Genomic DNA, 20,609 nt, shown 5'->3' with positions numbered 1-20,609 from the left:
TCAGAAAAGAATATGACAATTGAAATCTAACATGGTCAAAGGCGACTTGTTCATATCCTCCAAATCTGTATCTTCTCCGATTCCGTCATTTAATGTCATTATTTATCCAGTATCCTTAACATGAAAAGTCAGAATCCTAAAATGTGCCTTCCTACATGGATCTAGTACCATGTTGGAAAAATAGTAGACAGTCAGTGAGTCACATGAATACACTGCAATCATCTGTTCTAGAAATCTGTCTTCTGTTTCACCAGGGCAGAACGTTGTAACGTATCACTCATTCTGCATCCCCAGGGCCCTAATCCAGTAACTATTCATTGGATAAATGAATGTACTACACTATAGTTTCACTATATCCTGAAACAGAGCTTAAACTTTGACTTCCACATAAGAGGATGCTAAGGTATTAATGTAATTAGAAAGGTCAATATTTTAAAACACTGAAATTCTCAGAGACATTGGGGTGGTTCTAATAAAATTAGATAGTTTTTAAAAAATGGAATAGCTATTTCCTCAAATGTAAGGTTAGGCTTTCAAATTGGTATAATATCATTTCATAACAGTCCTTAAGATAGACCATTTTACAAAACATGACACGACTTCTTCAACACTAAACAGAACACAGAGAATACCCAGCTATCTCACCCAGTCAGCGTTTTTCAGCTCCTCCAGGTCTGTGTTAGATTCGTTACTCTTCTCCATTTCTTGAATCTTCTTCAGATTCTACCAATTAAAATTCAAATAAAACATTTAAGCACAAAATTTCATTAAGCTACCTTCTCAAATTAAAATTTCGAACGGATACCTTCAGATAAAATATATACAGAAGTGTTACTGAAGCAGATAGCACAGAATCTACTCCTCTGTAAATTTCAGCCAATTTCAGTAAATTAAAATAAATGCAGTCCTGCAGAGGGATGGACTGAGATTGTTCATTCTAATTTCCTTTGAAGCCTTGTGGTTAAACCTCAGTCACAATATTAATTCACATCTTCTAAACTGTACTGACATTTCCTTCTCCATCAACCCCCACATTCAATCCATCATTAATCTCACAGATGTAACTTTCTCTCTTTATTACTTAAGTCCTCTTCTTTTCATCTCCACTGTAAATCCCTTAATCCGAACACCATCTTATTTGGCCTGGACCTCTGAAGCAGCCTTGCCCCGGACGCTAAGTGCTAAGCCTTCAGGCAACCATCAATTTAACCACAACCACAACCCATGTTACAGGAGAAACTGAGGCTCACAAAAACTAACTAATATGTCTTGGGTACCCCAAGGTGAGTGACAGAGCAGGAGTGAAGCACATGGAAGTGCCCCAGGGCCTCAGACAAGGTGAGTGATGGAGCAGGACTGAAGCAGACATGAGGTAAGACGTATGGAAGGGACAGCACACGATGAGCAGAATGTTGGGAATGTAGCATCCAGACACTTAAATAACCGTGAGAAAACGGACAGGTAACGTTCTACTTTAACTTGGCCAAAATGAGCATTTACGAATTGGTATTACACAAGGAAAAGAATAGGATTTATGATTTGTACCTGAGCTTTGCACATAACGGGTACTTAATAGGTGGTGTGACATTATGTCAAAATCTGAGTAATAGGGGCTTCCCTGGTGGCGCAGTGGTTGAGAGTCCGCCTGCCGATGCAGGGGACATGGGTTCATGCCCCGGTCCGGGAAGATCCCACATGCCGCAGAGTGGCTGGGCCCGTGAGCCATGGTCGCTGAGCCTGTGCGTCCGGAGCCTGTGCTCCGCAACGGGAGAGGCCCACGTAACGAAAAAAAAAATAAATCTGAGTAATAATCATTATTAACTAAATCAGGACTCTCAGTTTTCTGACTTTAAAGATATATCACAGGGGGCTTCCCTGGTGGCACAGTGGTTGAGAGTCCGCCTGCCGATGCGGGGGGTGCGGGTTCGTGCCCTGGTCTGGGAGGATCCCGCGTGCCGCGGAGTGGCTGGGCCCATGAGCCATGGCCGCTGGGACTGCGCGTCCGGAGCCTGTGCTCCGCAAGGGGAGGGGCCAGAACAGTGAGAGGCCCGCGTACCACCAAAAAAAAAAAAAAAAAAAGATATATCAGAGGTACTGGTATTACATTATCTCTGATATTCAAAATTCCTCATTTTTTGCTAGGGATTATTAGTTAGCTTTAAAAAAATCTCTGATGACTTAAGCCATAATACCAAAATCAGAACTGAGCGGGGAAGAGACCGAAAAGGAGAAGCACAGGTGTTATTTTGTTCCTCTAATGACTGCAACCCAGGCTCCATTCCCAAAAGAATTAAAGTACATACTACTTGGGATTTCCCTGGCAGTCCAGTGGTTAAGACTCCGCGCTTCCTCTATAGGGGGCGCGGGTTGGATCCCTGGTTGGGGAACTTAAGATCCCTCATGCCGTGCGGCACGACTAAACTAAGATAAAAAATAAATAACATAACATAAAATATAAAAAAAATAAAGTACACACTACTCTATTGACTAGAAGATTCTTCCAGGTTTTTTAACAATTAAAATGGTGAAAGAAAAGAGACTCAGGAGGTGAAATGCCTCTGGGCACCCTGAGACTCTATCAGGCTACGTCATCTATTTATCAGCAGCAACACTCAAACAATGACAGCTGAACCTAAGTCCCCATCTCCCTCTCCCTAGAAAGCTTTACCCCAGATGCCCACTTAGCTAATTCCCATATATCCTTCTCATTCTTGCTCAAAGGTTACCTTCTCAATGGGGCCCACCTTGACCACCCTATATAAATTCCAAGCCCCACACCCTGCCATGAGCAACCCCTAGTCTACGTCTTTCTCCAAAGTCCATCCTGCCTCTAACAGTCCATATGATTTACTTAATATGTTCACTGTCTGCCTCTCCCTGACAGATTCCAAGCTTCCATGGGGAAGTAGTTTTGGTCTATTTTGTTCACTGTTGGGCTCCTCAAATCTCTAGAACAGTGCCTTGCACTTAGTAGGTGCTCAGTAAATATTTGTTGAATATGTGAATTAAGATACTTTCAACCAAGAACGTTCAATCACTTAAATCTCTTCAATAGTTCTTATCACGTCAACTTTAATAAGCGGAAGCTCAATCAAAAGGAAAATTATTCAGAGGAAAATCTGTATTTTCTTCCCTAAACTCAGAATCCCCTGGAAGGATGGGATGGAGAAATCTTATCTTTCTGTCATATTTCTCCCATCACCTAAAAAGGCTGATCCCACAGCAACCACTTTATTGTTTATCCAATGATCTATAAACCAAAAGATAATGAAAAGAGCTGAAAACACAGTGGAGAAACTCATCTTTACAAGCCTATGTTGTTTTTAAAAATTCCGATGGTCTCTAGGTCCTTTTAGGATCCAAACAAGAGAAGGCAAGACAAATGTACAGATACAGTAGAAGATGGGAGATCTTTGGCAAGATGAAATCTTTATCTTTTTTCCTTGAATCCTACTGCTACTACCAAAAAGGTGATTACAGTAGGTCTCTGAATTGTTCTTTCTGCTTCAGCTTCTTCCTCATTTGGTTTATCTTCTCAATCCCCCATGACGGGTTCTCAGTGTCTCTGTTGTGCCCCTCAAACTGGGGTGCCTATAAGTACTTCTGGGGAACTCTTTTAGTTAAAGCCTGTCCTGGGGATGTTGAGAGAGAGAGAAAGCCAGTTTCAGATACTGGATCCATCTGTGCCTAAAGCCAGCTGTGCCCTTATATTCCCAATTAAGGGAGTCAATAAATTCCTCCCCCTTCCACCCATGCTAATTTGAGTGGATTTCTGTCACTTGCAATGGAAAGAATTATGATTTAACATGTCCCCTTTAGTCCAAAAATATGGGTTCACGCTTCTATGTCTTAGGGGTGGTCTGGTGGAAGAGTACGAGAAGCATATGGCCCTTTTTCCACCCAACCTTAACTGTTACTGTTCTCGGACACATCCCTGACAAAATGTAGCCAGGATGGTCTCACTGTTAAGACTTTAGACATCTCTATCTTTACTTGTGCTGTGACAAAATCCCTAACTCCCTGCAGCTAAGAAAAACTATCTGCTGTCTATAATACTGACGATAATTTAAATGAATGGCCTGAGAATTTCATGTTTCTTTATTTTTCTGAACAGCAAGTAGCACTAATTGTAGCTCGATACTTCCTAGCTGTGTGACTCTGGATAGTTATACAACTGCTCTAGTCTTCAGGTTGATTTTCTCACCTGTAAAATGCAGCTGCCAATAAATACCTTTTCAATTTTGTTAACATTACGTAAAATTATACAAAAGACATATAGCATGTGGCCTGGTTCATATTAAGCAGATTAGTAGATATTAGTTATTTAGCATTTATTTAGTAGTTATTAGTTACTATAAGCCAATGAATATCTATGAAGATTTGATTGTGAACACTTCCACTCTATCACAAAAACATTATTCTTTTTTTTAAAACATTTTATCTTTTAACAAATGAGACCTCTCTTTAGCCTCTTCGTGAAGTAAAAAATCCTGAATCATCAATAAATCAGTATAAAATAGCTGAGAATCTGTAAATACTATAATTGAACAAGCTTGAACAAATATTCAATGAAGAATCTCAGGTTTTCTCATTAGCAGCAACAGAAATGAGTTATTTGAAAGTAAATTACAGATTTTTATAGTTTTAGAGACAAGCTTCTGTCAGTTATATTCTAGCTTCTGAATAAGTTTTTTTTTTTTTGCTTGTACAAATGTAAGAAGAGATGCCAACCTGTGCTTGGAATAGGGTGAGAAAGTCCTAACTGAGAGCATCCACACGGCAATTAACTCTCCCCATTTCTGACACAACCATTCTCAAGCTAGCAATTACAACTGCTCTTTGCCAACATCTTTAGTTCCCAGAATCTTAAAAAATAAATAAATAAAATCTACTCCATGAATCACAAGTATATCAAATACTCAGAGTAATGTTAATGTATTTGCATAGATTCAACCACCACCCTTACTGACAATGTATTCATGTATTAACATAATATTTTAATAACAGCATTTTAATGATCACCCTTTTCCTCCATATTGTTAACCATTTAGAACTATTTGTTATTTAATGGTATTCCCCTGTACAATGGGTACGTGTTTTCAGCTAGAAACTTTTAAATGTGTAAAAATGAATGTTTCAATAATTCCTTGAAAAAAACCTTTTTTTAACTCAGTTAAAATATGCTAATATACTTTTAAAGAAATTACTTTCATAGAGACCATTAAATATATCTCACAAGTGACAAAGTCACTAATATAAATATTGCCTATAATAAACAGAACATGTATATTAGCCTCACAGAGTAAGAGCCATGATGTCCTTCCTAATTCAGATACTTTTACCACAGAAAAGAAAAAGGACTTCCAAATTAATATTTTGGAAATTAGAGCACAAAAAAGCCCCCAATTACAGCAATTCTTGTGATAAATGGAAGTCTCCCATGCATATAAAGAGCTAATGGATAATTACTAAAGAATATGATTTATATTTTCATCAACCTTTATGGCACTATCTTAAAGATGTAACATGCTCCTTCTCCCAGAGGGGTCGAAGAGGGAGAAGACATTTCTCTCGAGAGAAAGAGCATTTTACTTAATGAAAAATGTAAAACGTTAAGATACTAAACTGTAAGTTGATATTCTGTAAAGCTCAATTTGAATTTATACGGTTCACTGCAGAAATCAGAAAAAGTATAGATGAAGTCGTCAAAATGAAGGAAATGCATTTCTAGGTTCCAGGAAAGGAACACTGTTCCTCCATTCTCCCAATATTTTTGTAGACAGACAGACAGACAGACACACACACACACACACACACACACATACACACACTCACTGGCTGAGTGTTTAATGCCTGTCTCTGCCCCAAGTAGCTGGACTCACAGTATCTCCCTAAAGACATCTATCTGCCCTTTCGGTTTTTATACTCATTAACTGTTCACACCTACAGAAATGCAGTGATGATCATTATAAAACAATCATTAAAATATCAGACAGACTATTTACAAATTATATCACAAAAAGCTATTTTCTTAATGAATAAATACAAATAAGACCAATACTCCATTAGAAAAATGGAGTTCATTCATTGTAAGGAAAATGTAAACTAAAACTATGAGATATAAATTTTCACTTATCACTTAGAAAAACACATTATGAAGATGTAGAAAAACAGACACTCTTACACATTTCCAAGGAGAGTATCAATTGGTAAACCTCAATGGAGGACAATCTCATAAATTTTATGAAAATTATAAATGCACAATTTCTTTGACCCAGTAATTCTACTTTTAGGAATTTGTCTTATATATATACAATCACACCCACAAAAAACAGGTTAAAAACTATCCATTGCAGCATTGTTTATAAAGAGCAAAAAATTGGAAGAGACTTATTAGTTGTCAATAGAGGACATATTAAATCAATTACAGTCTATCCACACAACAGAACATCACGGAGACACAAGAGATGTAAACACTATGCGCTGATATAAAATGATCTACAAGATTTATTATTAAATGAAAAAAGGAAGGTTCAGAACAGCATGAAAAAGGAAGAAAAAATATTGATATTTTTCTGTTAGTTATACATAAATCATCTGTGTAAGGACAAAGAAGAAATTAACAGTATTTGTTGCCGGTGGGAGAGACTGTGCAGCTAGGAGACAGAGGGAGAAGAGTGCAGCTTCTTGCACTATTTCTGGACTCCTGGAGCTTGAACCATGTGAGTTTTTTTATTTGTTAAAATAAAGTTAATTAAGTTCAAAAAGTCACAGGACCTGAAAAGTCTATAACTGAGTTCTGACATGATCTTCTACATAAAAGATTCTTCTGAAGCATTTTAACAGGGCGAGTAGTGACAAACCCAAAGAAACCTAGGGGCAGAGAGGGTAATTTCACTATTGCTGATGAGATGAGTGTTCTGCACATTTACTAACATTCACAAAATAAATCAAATAGAAAAAAGATAGACTTTGACAAGGACTCTAAAAAAGTTACAAATAATAGATGATTTAATTAAAATGAACACAATAGCAACCTTAAACAAACAGCTGGTGGTAGATTCTTTCTTTCAAAAAATATGTTCACCCCTTGGAGGACTGGAAATCCGTTCTGGCTCTAGGGAGAAATTTCCAGTTAACTTAAATGTCATCGCAGTTTTATTACTGGAGGTGTAGGGAGCAAACATGGGAGGGAGAGGCCAGGAGTATGAGAAAGCTAATTAAAATATACTTCAACATGTGAATGAGATAGGTCTTGTGGCTTTATCTTTGTGCGTGCATTAAAGCAGAGAACAGTCTCAAGTCATGTCACAGCAGACGTCTTAGGAGTCAGCGTAACTGGCAATGGCACTATGATGTAGGTGGACTTGGTTATACTGGCTGTGAGATACTGGGTGGGAAATAGTTACATTTGATTTTTTTCAACCAATTACAGGTTATAAAATGTGGTCATCTGATTTTAAACAACAGACAAAAGACAATTCCATAACTGCCTAATCAATTCCAAAAACACTGTTTTCCCCCTGTGGCAACAGAAGATACTTTATATATACATATATAGTATTCCATTTTAAGTAAAATATTTTAGCACTATCTTGTTTAAGATTAACTGAGCTCAAAGATTTCATCACAAAATTATGATTCTTTTATAGGGCTAATTGAAATAATATATGTAAATCACTTAATAAACTATTACAGCAATCATTCTGATTATATAGTGTAAAATTACTCATATAATCTTTTGAAAATTCATAATGAACCATGCTGCTTTCCCACTCACCTTCTTAGCCCATAATTTCAATATATGGTCAAATACTAGCAGCTAAAAAGATAGACTGGCTCTAATCTGGGCACCTAGAAATCATCCTTCCATTACGGGGTTTTATTAAATTTAGGGTAAGATTTAACCAATCAGAAGAATGTGACTGGTGAGGTTTAAAATAAAGTCACATGTAAGTGAGAATCCCTCAAACACTTAGAAAATGGAGACACTGGTGTAATGCTCCTTCTAACAGCTGTATCTCTGAGTACCAGAAGAGGAAACAGGTGCCTTCACGGTGCCTCCATTCACATGCCACAACCCGCATCCCACTGCTGGACTGGCTGCTCCTGGGCTGTGGCTCTTACTGGAGTATCTTGTTCACCACTGTGTCCCCAGTGAAATGTAAATAGTAAGAGCACTGAATGCACAGCTGTTGGGAGAACTGCAGAGTTAATGCGCACCACAGCCTTAGAGCAGTGTCTGCACAGGATAAGTGTGGGAGAAATACTTGCTGTTATTCATTGTAGTAGCACCTGCCATATAGGAGACACATGACACAACTGTTGCGTGAATGAATAAATTTTGCCAATTGATCCTAATTCCTTTGGGACCTAGTGCTTCTCTACTCGCCAGGATTTGCAATAGTCAAATATGGCTGCTGCATTCTCACAGGTCCCCGAAAGTCCCCCAGTCTCTGCCCACCCCCACACTCAGGTTTATGGAATCCTCCTGTACATCCTCATCTCCTACTGCAAGATCCATTTTTGGTGTTTGTCACTATTTCTAAATCCTTAGAAAGGAGTGTTAATCCCAATTCTTTCTATCACTATGGGCAGCTAACTGATTATAGTTTGTTAAACTGTGCTTCAGCTTTCCTCTCTATAAAATGAGGCGGGACGCAAACAGTAGTACTGCCTACTTATCAGGACTATCACGAAGTTTAAAGTGCTCACAAAGGCAATGAATAAGAGATAGTCAGGGATTATAAATGTTTATGTGAAAGTGACATAAATTGTTTCAGCCCAGAGCTGCAGCTGTGGGCTTTGGGTCTTTTTTCCCAAAGTACATACATTTCCTTAGAGTGGAAATCTTTGAAAAAATTATAAAAGTCCAGTAGCACTCCATCTCACCCCCTACTCCTCAGGTTCCCACTTTGGACAGCAGTTCGAATACAAGGGGATGGACTATAAAGGACTTAAGGCTGATTCTATTTTGCTCTATTTCTTCTTGAATGTTAATGTGTTAAACACTTAGGAAAATTCAACTATAGAACAAAATGTGACATTTACTAGGTTGAAAAAAATCTCATTAATGAAGGGCCCTAGTGTCCTAAGCTGAGGAAGCAGCAAGGGGAACATACATAAAAAGACGACAGGAGATGCTGTCCTCGGTCCCTAATTCTATGACAGGGTTGGGAATATAAACATGGTCCTTGTCCCTAAGATGCTCAGTCTAATGAGGAGACGAACGTAAATGGTAATTCCAATACAGTGTGATAAGTGACAGAAGCCAGAGCAGAGTGCTCTATGAATGAACACAGAGAATAAAGAAATTAACTTCGATCAGCAGAAGCATTTCAGAACAGTGGACATCTGAGTTAGGTCTTAAGTAGGCATTTTCTATGTGAGAGAAGAGAGGAGAAGGACATTTCCAGCAGGTGCAGAGGCCCTCGGCAATCAGGGGCTGGAGGAGGGTAGCAAAGCGTGTACGCGCGGTGAGCAACAAGGAATGAAGAGCCCAGAGAGGTCAGATTGGGGCCCGGCTGTAAACGGTCCCTATGCTGTGCTAAGGGGGTCTAAACTTTCCACCTACAAGCATCAAGGAGTCAACACATCTTTACACAGGGACGGAAAGCTGGAGGATAGATGGAACACTGGAGGACAGACTGTACACGGGGACGGAACACTGGAGGATACAGTCTATCCTCCATTAGGAGGCTTTGCCACAACTCAGGCAAGAGACGCAGACCACTGCACGAGTAAGGCACAGGTAAGAACACGAAGGAGGCTCTGCATCTGGAGACAAGTCAGGAGTGTCAGGGGACCACGATTCGAGAGAGGTGGCAGAAATCAGATGTCCAATACCTGCCACAGTTCTCTAAGTCATTCAACGCTGATCCAAGATTTATACAGGCCCTATTACACTGCGGCTGCAGCAGTGAATTGGACAGAAAAGATCTCTGCCCTCAGTGAGAATGTATCCTAGTGGCAGATATGAATGAGGGGGAAAAGAGACCAGCAAAACAACTCTAGACTGTGATGGCTGCTAGAAAGGAAATACACAGAGTAATGTGACTTTAAAGAAACAGGCCGAGTGCGCTCACTACATAAGAGCATTTAGGAGACGCCTCAGACGTCCTTTCAGCTGAGGACTGAAGGATATAAATGAAGAACCATAATTCAGAGGGTGAATGAACATAGCATTTATAAGAGGAGTTTAAGATGTCAACAAGCAACTAAATAATCAAGCACCACAGGTGCACTCACACTTGAGAAGAGATAAAGATCATTATGATCAGATAATCGGAAATGACAATCTACACTGTGATAGCCTGCCTCTGAAGAAATCCAAGATGGCTTAACGATATTAGACATCTTATCCCTCAAAGATCAAGATGTTTGGTGGTATTCAACCTTCATTCTGGGGTTATTTACATGTATGGCACAAGAAACTGCAAGGGGAGAGAAAACGTTCATCACTTTAAGTATATAATCTTCTAACAGAAATTACGTGCTTTAAAAACCTTTTACGTGCCTTCAAATTAAGAGTTCTTATTGCAATGATATGAACATGTTTCATAATGTTCAATTATTTTTACTGTTCATTCACTTATGACTAATATTATTATATTAGGAATTTCTTCTTTCCAGGAATTTGCTTACCGTTAGATTTTAAAATACAGAAGTTTGGGACTTCCCTGGTGGTCCAGTGACTGAGACTCCGTGCTCCCAATGCAGGGGGCCCGGGTTTGATCCCTGGTCAGGGAACTAGATCCCACATGCTGCAAGTAAAGATCCTGCATGCTGCAACTAAGACCTGGTGCAGTCAAATAAATAAATAAATAATTTTAAAAATAAATAAAATACAGAAGTTTTAGTCCTCACTGACATCAGTACAGTAGCAATGTCAGTATTGAGTTTATAGCTCAATACTGACAACACTGAGCTTTCCTATAAAATCTACAACACTGAACTGCTTTCCTATGAAATCCATCTTGAATTTAAAATATAATATAAAACCGGATTTAAAAAATGGATAAAATATGATATAAAATAGTATACATTAACTTCCTAGCAAATTTTACTGGGAATGCATTTTAAATGTTTATCTGTATATATTTTGCCTACACAAAACAAGACTGGTACAAAAATGAGGAAAATCTTGAATGAATAGAACAAAGATTTAGTCACATGAATTGCACTTTCTGCAGAGCATTTTATGACTAGAAGGAATCTGAGCATGTCTATTTTGCCCCCACTTCCCTTTTTAAAGTGAAGTAAACAGAAATCTAGCAAAGGCTATTTGACTTAAGCCAGTCGCATGACTAATGAGTGGAAGAATATGATTCACCAACACAAAAGGGGCTTTAAAAAATGACTGGTGTTGATATATTTTAAATATAATAAAAATGAAAAATGAGTTATTTGCTTGAAAACAAGATTTTTTTTCAAAAGCTTCTTTTTAAACAGTGTACTTCCCTGATACATCAAGTTTTTTCTACAATGATAAATAGAGTTACACCTCTACTGTGAAAGGATTTCCTGGAGAAGGTGGGGAGGGCACACTACACACTAAATGTGGAGGCAATAATGTTAGAGCCGGCTGGGAACATACTGGAATCAGTCAACTGACTTTCTAGTCTGGAAATAATTTTATCTCAATCTTTGACATTTCCATTTCCATATTACTTCATACCTAAACCTAACATGACACGTCCCTCCTCCCATCCCATTCCCATCTGTGTGCGTGTGTGAGACAGATAGACAGACACACACACACACGCGCTCGCACACATGTTCCCTCATGAGTCCCCTTATCCCCTAACTCCAAATTTTATTCTCTCTGGCTCACACCCCCTTCTTCCCAACCCTGATTAAAAGCCTGTATCAAAGCGTACACCTGCACTTTCCTCCAGGGACTCTTGTCAGCCATGGACAAGTCTGTTGCAGGTGACTGTTCTTACAAGAAAACAGGAATAACTGCAGAGAGCACCTTTGCCAGGCTGGAGAGCGGGATGAGGATGGAAACACAGGCATCAGAAGTTCTGAGAACTTCCTTCTATGGGAACCTCTAAGCTAAGCCTCAGTATACTAATCTACAAAGTGAGAGTCACAGGACTGGTCATGAAGACTAAATGAAGCAAACAACAGCAGCCACTTTGTGGTTGTAGGGCTTAAAGTATGAGGAACTGATAAATAATTTCATGTAATAATAACAAAACCAGGGACTGATGATCAAAAACTACTTAGACAGCAATGAATTAAAGCACACTGCCATTAATATAATTTCCTTTTTTCCAACAAAGTAATTTACACTTGAAATTGTCAAGCTCAATCCTCCCCTCCCCACTGCACATGCTCACCAGCTCTAGCCAGTCGAGTTGGGCTGGGGGGGTTCACTGGCACGAGGGCACGGGCCATCTCTTCTTTCACGCGACCCTATGCACTAAATGGACAGCTCAGACAGTCCCTCCATCTACACTTACATACGAGGATATCAAATTGCTTATAAGACACGGGAACACGTACTCACTTTCAAGGATATCAAATTGCCTTTGAGACACAATAACAGCAGCCTATTCAAATCTTCTCTATCGTTTGGAGAACCACCTTAAAGGGTCTCATTCATTGTTTAAGAAGGAAATCATCACATCATGAAAAGAGATCATTATGAAAATGAATTTACTTTCTAAATAAATAGATGGACTACAAGGCCTTGTGCTTTGTAAAGTAGCTAGGTCTGGTAAATGTAATGACCACTTTATAGAACAATTATAACACTTGGAAATAGGTTATGGGTTTTATATTTTAATAAACTGCCAATTGAGCATATAAGAGGTTTAATATAATTAAAGTACTTTTGGTCTATCAAATCAATACATTATCAACAACTGAGCTCAAATGTTTTGATACTAATATTTTACCCTAATTTTATACACGCACACGCACACACAAGCACACGCACACACACAGATATATGGTTGTTTGAAACGTCACTGATAAACAGATAATCAATCAACCTGTTGAATCAGACATTATTACTTTGAAAATTCCAGTTGATATACAGTAACTCACAGGTATAGAAGAAAGATCGTCTGATTCTTTTTTTTTTTAAAAGAAATCCCATGGGTTTTAAAAAAACTTAATTAATTTATTTATTGGCTGCGTTGGGTCTTCGTTGCTGCGCGCAGGCTTTCTCTAGTTGTGGCGAGCGAGGGCTACTCTTCATTGTGGGGCGCGGGCTTCTCCTGTGGAGCACGGGCTTTAGGCATGCAGGCTTCAGTAGTCGCAGTGTGTGGGCTCAGTAGCTGCAGCACAGGCAGCTAGAGTGCAGGCTCAGTCGTTGTGGCATGCAGGCTCAGTAGCTGTGGCTCATGGGCTCTAGAGTGCAGGCTCAGTAGTTGTGGCACACGGGCTTTGTTGCTCCGTGGCATGTGGGATCTTCCCGGACCAGGGATTGAACCCATGTCCCCTGCACTGGCAGGCCGATTCTTATCCACTGTGCCACCAGGGAAGTCCCTCGTCCGATTCTAAAATTGTGTATTTTGAGATCTTCAGAAAAAAAATCAAATTAGCCCAGAGTTTTTTATTATTAGTGTGAATTTAGCACTCTTGAGACTAGGTTAAAGGTTAAAGTGACTAACATACGTATATGAACTAATATGTATGAAAATTTTCTTTAATTTCAAGAAAAATGCATACATTGAAGAGGAAAGGGAAATGCATTTGGACCCTATAAGACTTTATTCCTAAAACCTCAGTATTGACAGGCAATTTATGCAGTATAAAATCTGTAATTAAATGGTACAGAATGTTCATGCCAGGATTTCCACATATTTTATAGCTTACCTTCTCAAGACTCACTATTAAGTAAGTTCTTATTTATAAATTTAAAGAATGGAAAGGGCACTCAAAGGCCTCATCTACAGCCCACAAAACTTCCTGTATTTACTAGAAATATCTTGGTCAAAATGCTTCTAATAGTCAAAAATGCTTTCAAAACTGGCTTCTTTCAACCAGAACATTTCTGAAGCTCTGAAAACAGAGACATAATGCATAAATCATTTCAGTTCAACAGACATTTCTAGAGTGTTTCCTACATGCACACACTGCAGTAAGAGTCACCAACAGGAAAATGATTCAAAACACAGTCATTCTTCTCAAGCACTGTCTGGTCCAGCTGTGGAGAAACAGTTCAAAGACAAGCAAATAACTCCCGGGGGGTATGAGACATGCAGGACTGAGGGGTATAAGACAGAGGAAGTGAAGGGTGGAGGGAGGTACCACGTGAGCAGGCTTTTTAGGTGGGTAAACAGGAGCTCACCAAGAAGGCAAGGCGGGGAGAGAATGCCAGGCAGAAAGAACAGAAATGTGCTAGGGCCACAGACATACAACAAGCATGATATATTCGGAAACTGTAAGTAATTCTGACTGGATAGTGTAAAATGCAAAGAAGGGAGAGTTGAAAAGGAGAATAAAAACACAACTAGGTGAAATGCCATAAGGCCTCGTGTGCAAGACAATGGAGTTTGGTTTCACTCTCTAGGCCATGAGGAGCCATGTTAACCAGAAAGCAAAGTGCCTTGTCAAGCTGCCAGGTGTCCAGTGATCAGGAAGGATGAGCCAAACTGAAAATAACAACCACGCCCTATTCCCTTACCGCAGCAGCGCAAACAAGAGGCCAACAAAGAGGTTTTGCTCTCCTTGCTCTATTTTCCCCTCAGAATGGCGCTGGGTGAGGTCAGGTGACAGGCGGTGCAGGTGGGTGATCTTCTCACTGTGGAAGAGCACTGGACAGCAGGGGCCCCGCATATGTGGACCCAGGGCTAGTGGAGGGAAAGAGTGGAGGCAAGGGCCTTAGCCAAGGTCCTTCGAGTGCAGGCGCCGGGTGAGGAATGCAGGTGTGTGTGCTCCTGTGGCCTGTGGGCGTGGCACACCAAGCTCACCATCCCCTACAGAAAACCAGAGTGCAGCACTCAAGTCCCGTGTAGAAAGGGCAGCCTGCCCCCGGGAGGCCTGCCTGGGAAAGCAGGCCTCAGGTCAGGCCTGGAAGAACACGCGGAGGTTTGGGCCTGGAGCCAGACTCCTCGGGTCAGATCTGTGACCTACAGCAATCATTCCCGACAAAGTGGAAGGTGAACTGGACAGAGAGAATTTACAGAGATGAGACCAGCAGGAGGCTATTGTAATAACCCAGGTTGGACATGTGGGCCTGAACTCTTGGTGAAGTGACTAAATCTAAGCCACACAGGACAAGAAGTGAATCCAGGAAGGACTGATAAACTGTCAGAAAATAGTGGGGAGGGGAGGTCAAGGGACAATACCGGTTCAGGTGGCAGTGAGTGGAAGAGCTCAATGGGCAGGGGGTGAGGAACGAAAGCCCACGATTTCCAAGATGGAATGATCACAGGTTATCACGAGGACAAAGGTGTGTTCAGGTAAGCAGAGTGCTGAAGTAGAGGAGGTGTCAAGGAGACAAAGCTAAAGTTTCTTTTATCAATCAAATCAGTCAAGATGCTGGCAGATGACAGTGACAATGGGTTCAAGAATAACAGAAGCAGATGGCATGAGGTTTTGGTACAAGTATGAAGAGTCATTGTTTAGAAGCAGCAGAGAGAGAGAATATCACCAACCGACCCCAGTCCAAAGATCTGAAGCTGTGGAGGACAGAGCAGCCTCCCACAAGAGGGAGGCAAGAGAAAGCACTGCCCTTGGGGGAGCGGGAGTCCTGAGAAGAGCCTGAGGGTACTGAGAAGTTCCTTTTAAAAATGGAGCAGAGTTTCCAGAAAGAAGAATGGAGATTCAAGTTTCTGCTTAGATATGTCAACAAAGCTTTTGCTTTATTTTAATGAATCATAAATTATATAGTAAGAAAAAAAGACCCTGAACCAAGATGGTGGAGTATAAGGACGTGCTCTCACTCCCCATTGTGAGAACACCGGAATCACAACTAGCTGCTGGACAGTCATCGACAGGAAGACACTGGAACTCACCAAAAAACATACCCCACATCCAAAGACAAAGGAGAAGCCACAATGAGAGGGTAGGAGGGGTGCAATCACAGTAAAATCAAATCCCATAACTGCTGGGTGGGTAACTCACAGACTGGAGAACACTTAAACCACAGAAGTCAACTCACTGGCGTGAAGGTTCTGAGCCCCATGTCAGGCTTCCCAACCTGGGGGTCCGGCAACAGGAGGAGGAATTCCAAGAGAATCACACTTTGAAGGCTAGTGCGATCTGACTGCAGGACTTTGACATGACTGGGGGAAACAGAGTCTCCACTCTTGGAGGGCACACACAAAGTAGTGTGCGCATCGGGACCTAGGGGAAGGAGCAGTGACCCCAAGGGAGACTGAACTAGACCTACCTGCTAGTGTTGGAGGGTCTCCTGCAGAGGCGGGGGGGGGGCTGTGGCTCACCATGGGGACAAGGCCACTGGCAGCAGAAGTTCTGGGAAGTACTCCCTGGAGTGAGCCCTCCCAGAGTCTGCCATTAGCCCCACTAAAGAGCCCAGGCAGGCTCCAGTGCTGGGTGCCTCAGGCCAAACAACCAACAGGGAGGGAAGCCAGCCCCACCCATCAGCAGTCAAGCAGATTAAAGTTTTACTGAGCTCTGCCCACCAGAGCAACAGTCAGCTCTACCCACCACCAGTCCCTCCCATCAGGAAACTTGCACAAGCCTCTTAGATAGCCTCATCCACCAGAGGGCAGACAGCAGAAGCAAGAAGAACTACAATCCTGCAGCCTGCGGAACAAAAACCACATTCACAGAAAGATAGACAAGATGAAAAGGCAGAGGGCTATGTACCAGATGAAGGAACAAGATAAAACCCCAGAAAAACAACTAAATGAAGTGGAGATACGCAGCCTTCCAGAAAAAGAATTCAGAATGATGATAGTGAAGATGATCCAGGACCTCGGAAAAAGAATGGAGGCAAAGATGGAGAAGATGCAACAAATGTTTAACAAAGACCTAGAAGAATTAAAGAACAAACAAACAGAGATGAACAATAAAATAACTGAAATGAAAACTACACTAGAAGGAATCAATAGCAGAATAACTGAGGCAGAAGAACGGATAAGTGACCGGGAAGACAGAATGGTGGAATTCACTGCCATGGAACAGAATAAAGAAAAAAAGAATGAAAAGAAAAGAAGACAGCCTAAGAGACCTCTAGGACAACATTAAACTCAACAACATTCGCATTATAGGGGTCCTAGAAGGAAAAGAGAAAGGACCAGAGAAAATATTTGAAGAGATTATAGTCGAAAACTTCCCTTACATGAGAAAGGAAATAGCCACCCAAGTCCAGGAAGTGCAGCGAGTCCCATACAGGATAAACCCAAGGAGAAACACGCTGAGACACATAGTAATCAAACTGCCAAAAATTAAAGACAACGAAAAATTATTGAAAGCAGCAAGGGAAAAATGACAAATAACATACAAGGGAACTCCCGTAAGATTAACAGCGAATTTCTCAGCAAAACTATACAAGCCAGAGGGGAGTGGCATGATATACTTAAAGTGAGGAAAGGGAAGAACCTACAACCAAGATTACTCTACCCAGCAAGGATCTCATTCAGATTCGATGGAGAAATCAAAAGCTTTACAGACAAGCAAGGGCTAAGAGAATTCAACACCACCAAACCAGCTCTACAACAAATGCTAAAGAAACTTCTCTAAGTGGGAAACACAAGAGAAGAAAAGGACCTACAAAAACAAACCCAAAACAATTAAGAAAATGGTCACAGGAACGTACATATCGATAATTACCTTAAACGTGAAATGGATTAAATGCTCCAACCAAAAGACACAGGCTTGCTGAATGGATTCCAAAACAAGACCCATATATATATGCTGTCTACAAGAGACCCACTTAAGACCTAGGGACACATACAGACTGAAAGTGAGGGGACGGAAAAAGATATTCCATGCAAACGGAAATCAAAAGAAAGCCGGAGTAGCAATACCCATATCAGATAAAATAGACTTTAAAATAAAGAATGTTACAAGACACAAGGAAGGACACTACATAATGATCAAGGGATCAATCCAAGAAGAAGATATAACAATTATAAATATATATGCACCCAACACAGGAACACCTCAATACATAAGGCAACTGCTAACAGTTGTAAAAGAGGAAATCGACAGTAACACAATAATAGTGAGGGACTTTAACACCTCACTTACACCAATTGACAGATCATCCAAAATGAAAATAAATAAGGGAACAGAAGCTTTAAATGATACAATAGACCAGACAGATTTAATTGATATTTATAGGACATCCCATCCAAAAACAGCAGATTACACTTTCTTCTCAAGTGTGCACGGAACATTCTCCAGGATAGATCACATCTTGGGTCACAAATCAAACCTCAGTAAATTTAAGAAAACTGAAATCATATCAAGCATCTTTTCTGACCACAATGCTATGAGATTAGAAATCAATTACAGGGAAAAAAACGTAAAAAACACAAACACATGGAGGCTAAATAATACGTTACTAAATAACCAAGAGATCATTAAAGAAATCAAAGAGGAAATCAGAAAATACCTACAGACCAATGACAATGAAAAGACCATGATCCAAAACCTATGGGATGCAGCAAAAGCAGTTCTAAGAGGGAAGTTTATAGCAATACAAGCCTACCTCAAGAAACAAGAAAATTCTCAAATAAACAATCTAACCTTACACCCAAATGAACTAGAGAAAGAAAAAAACAAAACTCAAAGTTAGCAGAAGGAAAGATATCATAAGGATCAGAGCAGAAAAAAATGAAATAGAAACAAAGAAAACAGTAGCAAAGATCAATAAAACTAAAAGCTGGTTCTTTGAGAAGATAAACAAAATTGATAAACCATTAGCCAGACTCGTCAAGAAAAAGAGGGAGAGGACTCAAATCCATAAAATTAGAAATGAAAAAGAAGAAGTTACACTAGACACTGCAGAAATACAAAGCATCCTAAGAGACTACTACAAACAACTCTATGCCAATAAAATGGACAACCTGGAAGAAATGGACAAATTCTTAGAAAGGTATAACCTTCCAAGAATGAACCAGGAAGAAATAGAAAATATGAACAGACCAATCACAAATAATGAAATTGAAACTGTGATTAAATATGTTCCAACAAACAAAAGTCCAGGACCAGATGGCTTCACAGGTGAATTCTATTAAACATTTAGAGAAGAGGTAACACCTATCCTTTGCAAACTCTTCCAAAATATAGCAGAGGGAGGAACACTCCCAAACTCATTCTATGACGCCACCATCACCCTCATACAAAAACCAGACAAAGATACTACAAAAAAAGAAAATTACAGACCAATATCACTGATGAATATAGATACAAAAATCCTCAACAAAATACTAGCAAACAGAATCCAACAACACATTAAAAGGATTGTACACCATGATCAAGTGGGATTTATCCCAGGGATGCAAGGATTCTTCCATATATGCAAATCAATCAATGTGAGACACCATATTAAAAAATTGAAGAAGAAAAACCATATGATCATCTCAGTAGATGCAAAAAAGCTTTTGACAAAATTCAACGCCCATTTATCATAAAAACTCTCCAGAAAGTGGGCATAGAGGGAACCTACCTCAACATAATAAAGGCCATATACGACAAACCCACAGCAAACATCATTCTCAATGGTGAAAAACTGAAAGCATTTCCTCTATGATCAGGAACAAGACAAGGATGTCCACTCTCACCAGCTACAGTAATCAAGACAATATGGTAATGGCACAAAACGAGAAAGTTAAAGACTTTCTTCTTGGGTCCAATTCTATAAATTCCTAGAAAAATAGACATAACTTTTCATTAGCCTATCAAAAAAGACAGACTATAAGCAGTATCCTGGTTAGAACTAAAGAGGAATGCTTGGAGCTCTTATTCATACATATAAAATGGATTTATTTAAGGTGATTTATTAAGGGTGATCTGAATAAACTTACATATTACCAGAACTAATTAGTCGTACTTTATTTAATATAGTACACATCCCATATGTGTACTATATTACACATCCCATATGTGTCTCTCCCCAAACTGTGTGTCATCGTGGGTTTTAAACTAGTGTTTCAGATAAACTCCATACTTCAGTCACAAAAGAAATGATACCCACCACTGATCATGTACTGAGCTCTTACTACGTGCCAGGTGCTTTACAAAGATCTCAAGAATCTTCACAACTGTCTGTGGGATGTGAAATATGGCAATTCACCTTGTAAATAAATTAGAATGATTCTCTTTGGAATCTACATGAAATTTTTTTCAACTAAAATGTTTTTATTACACAAAATTTTATAAAAATTGAAAAATACACAAGTTATATAAAGTAAAAAGGGAAAGCTCCCTCTACCCCCACCCTGCCTCTGTACTCTTTCTATTCCGTAGTACAGAGTTTGGAAGGTTTATTTTTATGTATTAAGTAGGTCAGCTGTGTTTCCCATTCTTGGATAAGTGGCCTTCTATAGGAGACATTCTATGGGGCCCAGCAGCACACTCCCCTCTGGGCACCAGAGCTGTATGCAACAGAAGTGACCCTCTGTGGGCTGCATGGGCCTTCAGTTGCGGCGGGGCTGACTGCTGTGGGTGCGCTGGTG

At 39.9% G+C, this 20,609-nt stretch overlaps 1 protein-coding gene across 6 annotated transcripts in view; it reads right to left on the bottom strand.

Annotated features, from left to right (window-relative positions):
• The window catches only part of SPIRE1 (spire type actin nucleation factor 1), a 206,210-nt gene that overhangs the window by 48,915 nt on the left and 136,686 nt on the right, over positions 1-20,609 (bottom strand). For 5 of the 6 annotated variants that reach the window (XM_082668138.1, XM_082668139.1, XM_082668140.1 and 2 more), the window contains one exon: positions 646-723. In XM_082668138.1, coding sequence (XP_082524264.1) covers positions 646-723 — 78 coding nt within the window. Of the gene's footprint in view, positions 1-645; positions 724-14,641; positions 14,730-20,609 lie in introns of those variants that run through there. The other variant, XM_082668143.1, reaches the window with a different exon arrangement.

The sequence above is a fragment of the Grampus griseus genome (genome assembly GCF_964374135.1).
Source record: "Grampus griseus genome assembly, chromosome: 12".
Classification (NCBI taxonomy): domain Eukaryota; kingdom Metazoa; phylum Chordata; class Mammalia; order Artiodactyla; family Delphinidae; genus Grampus; species Grampus griseus.
This window is presented reverse-complemented; position numbering and strand designations above follow the sequence as displayed.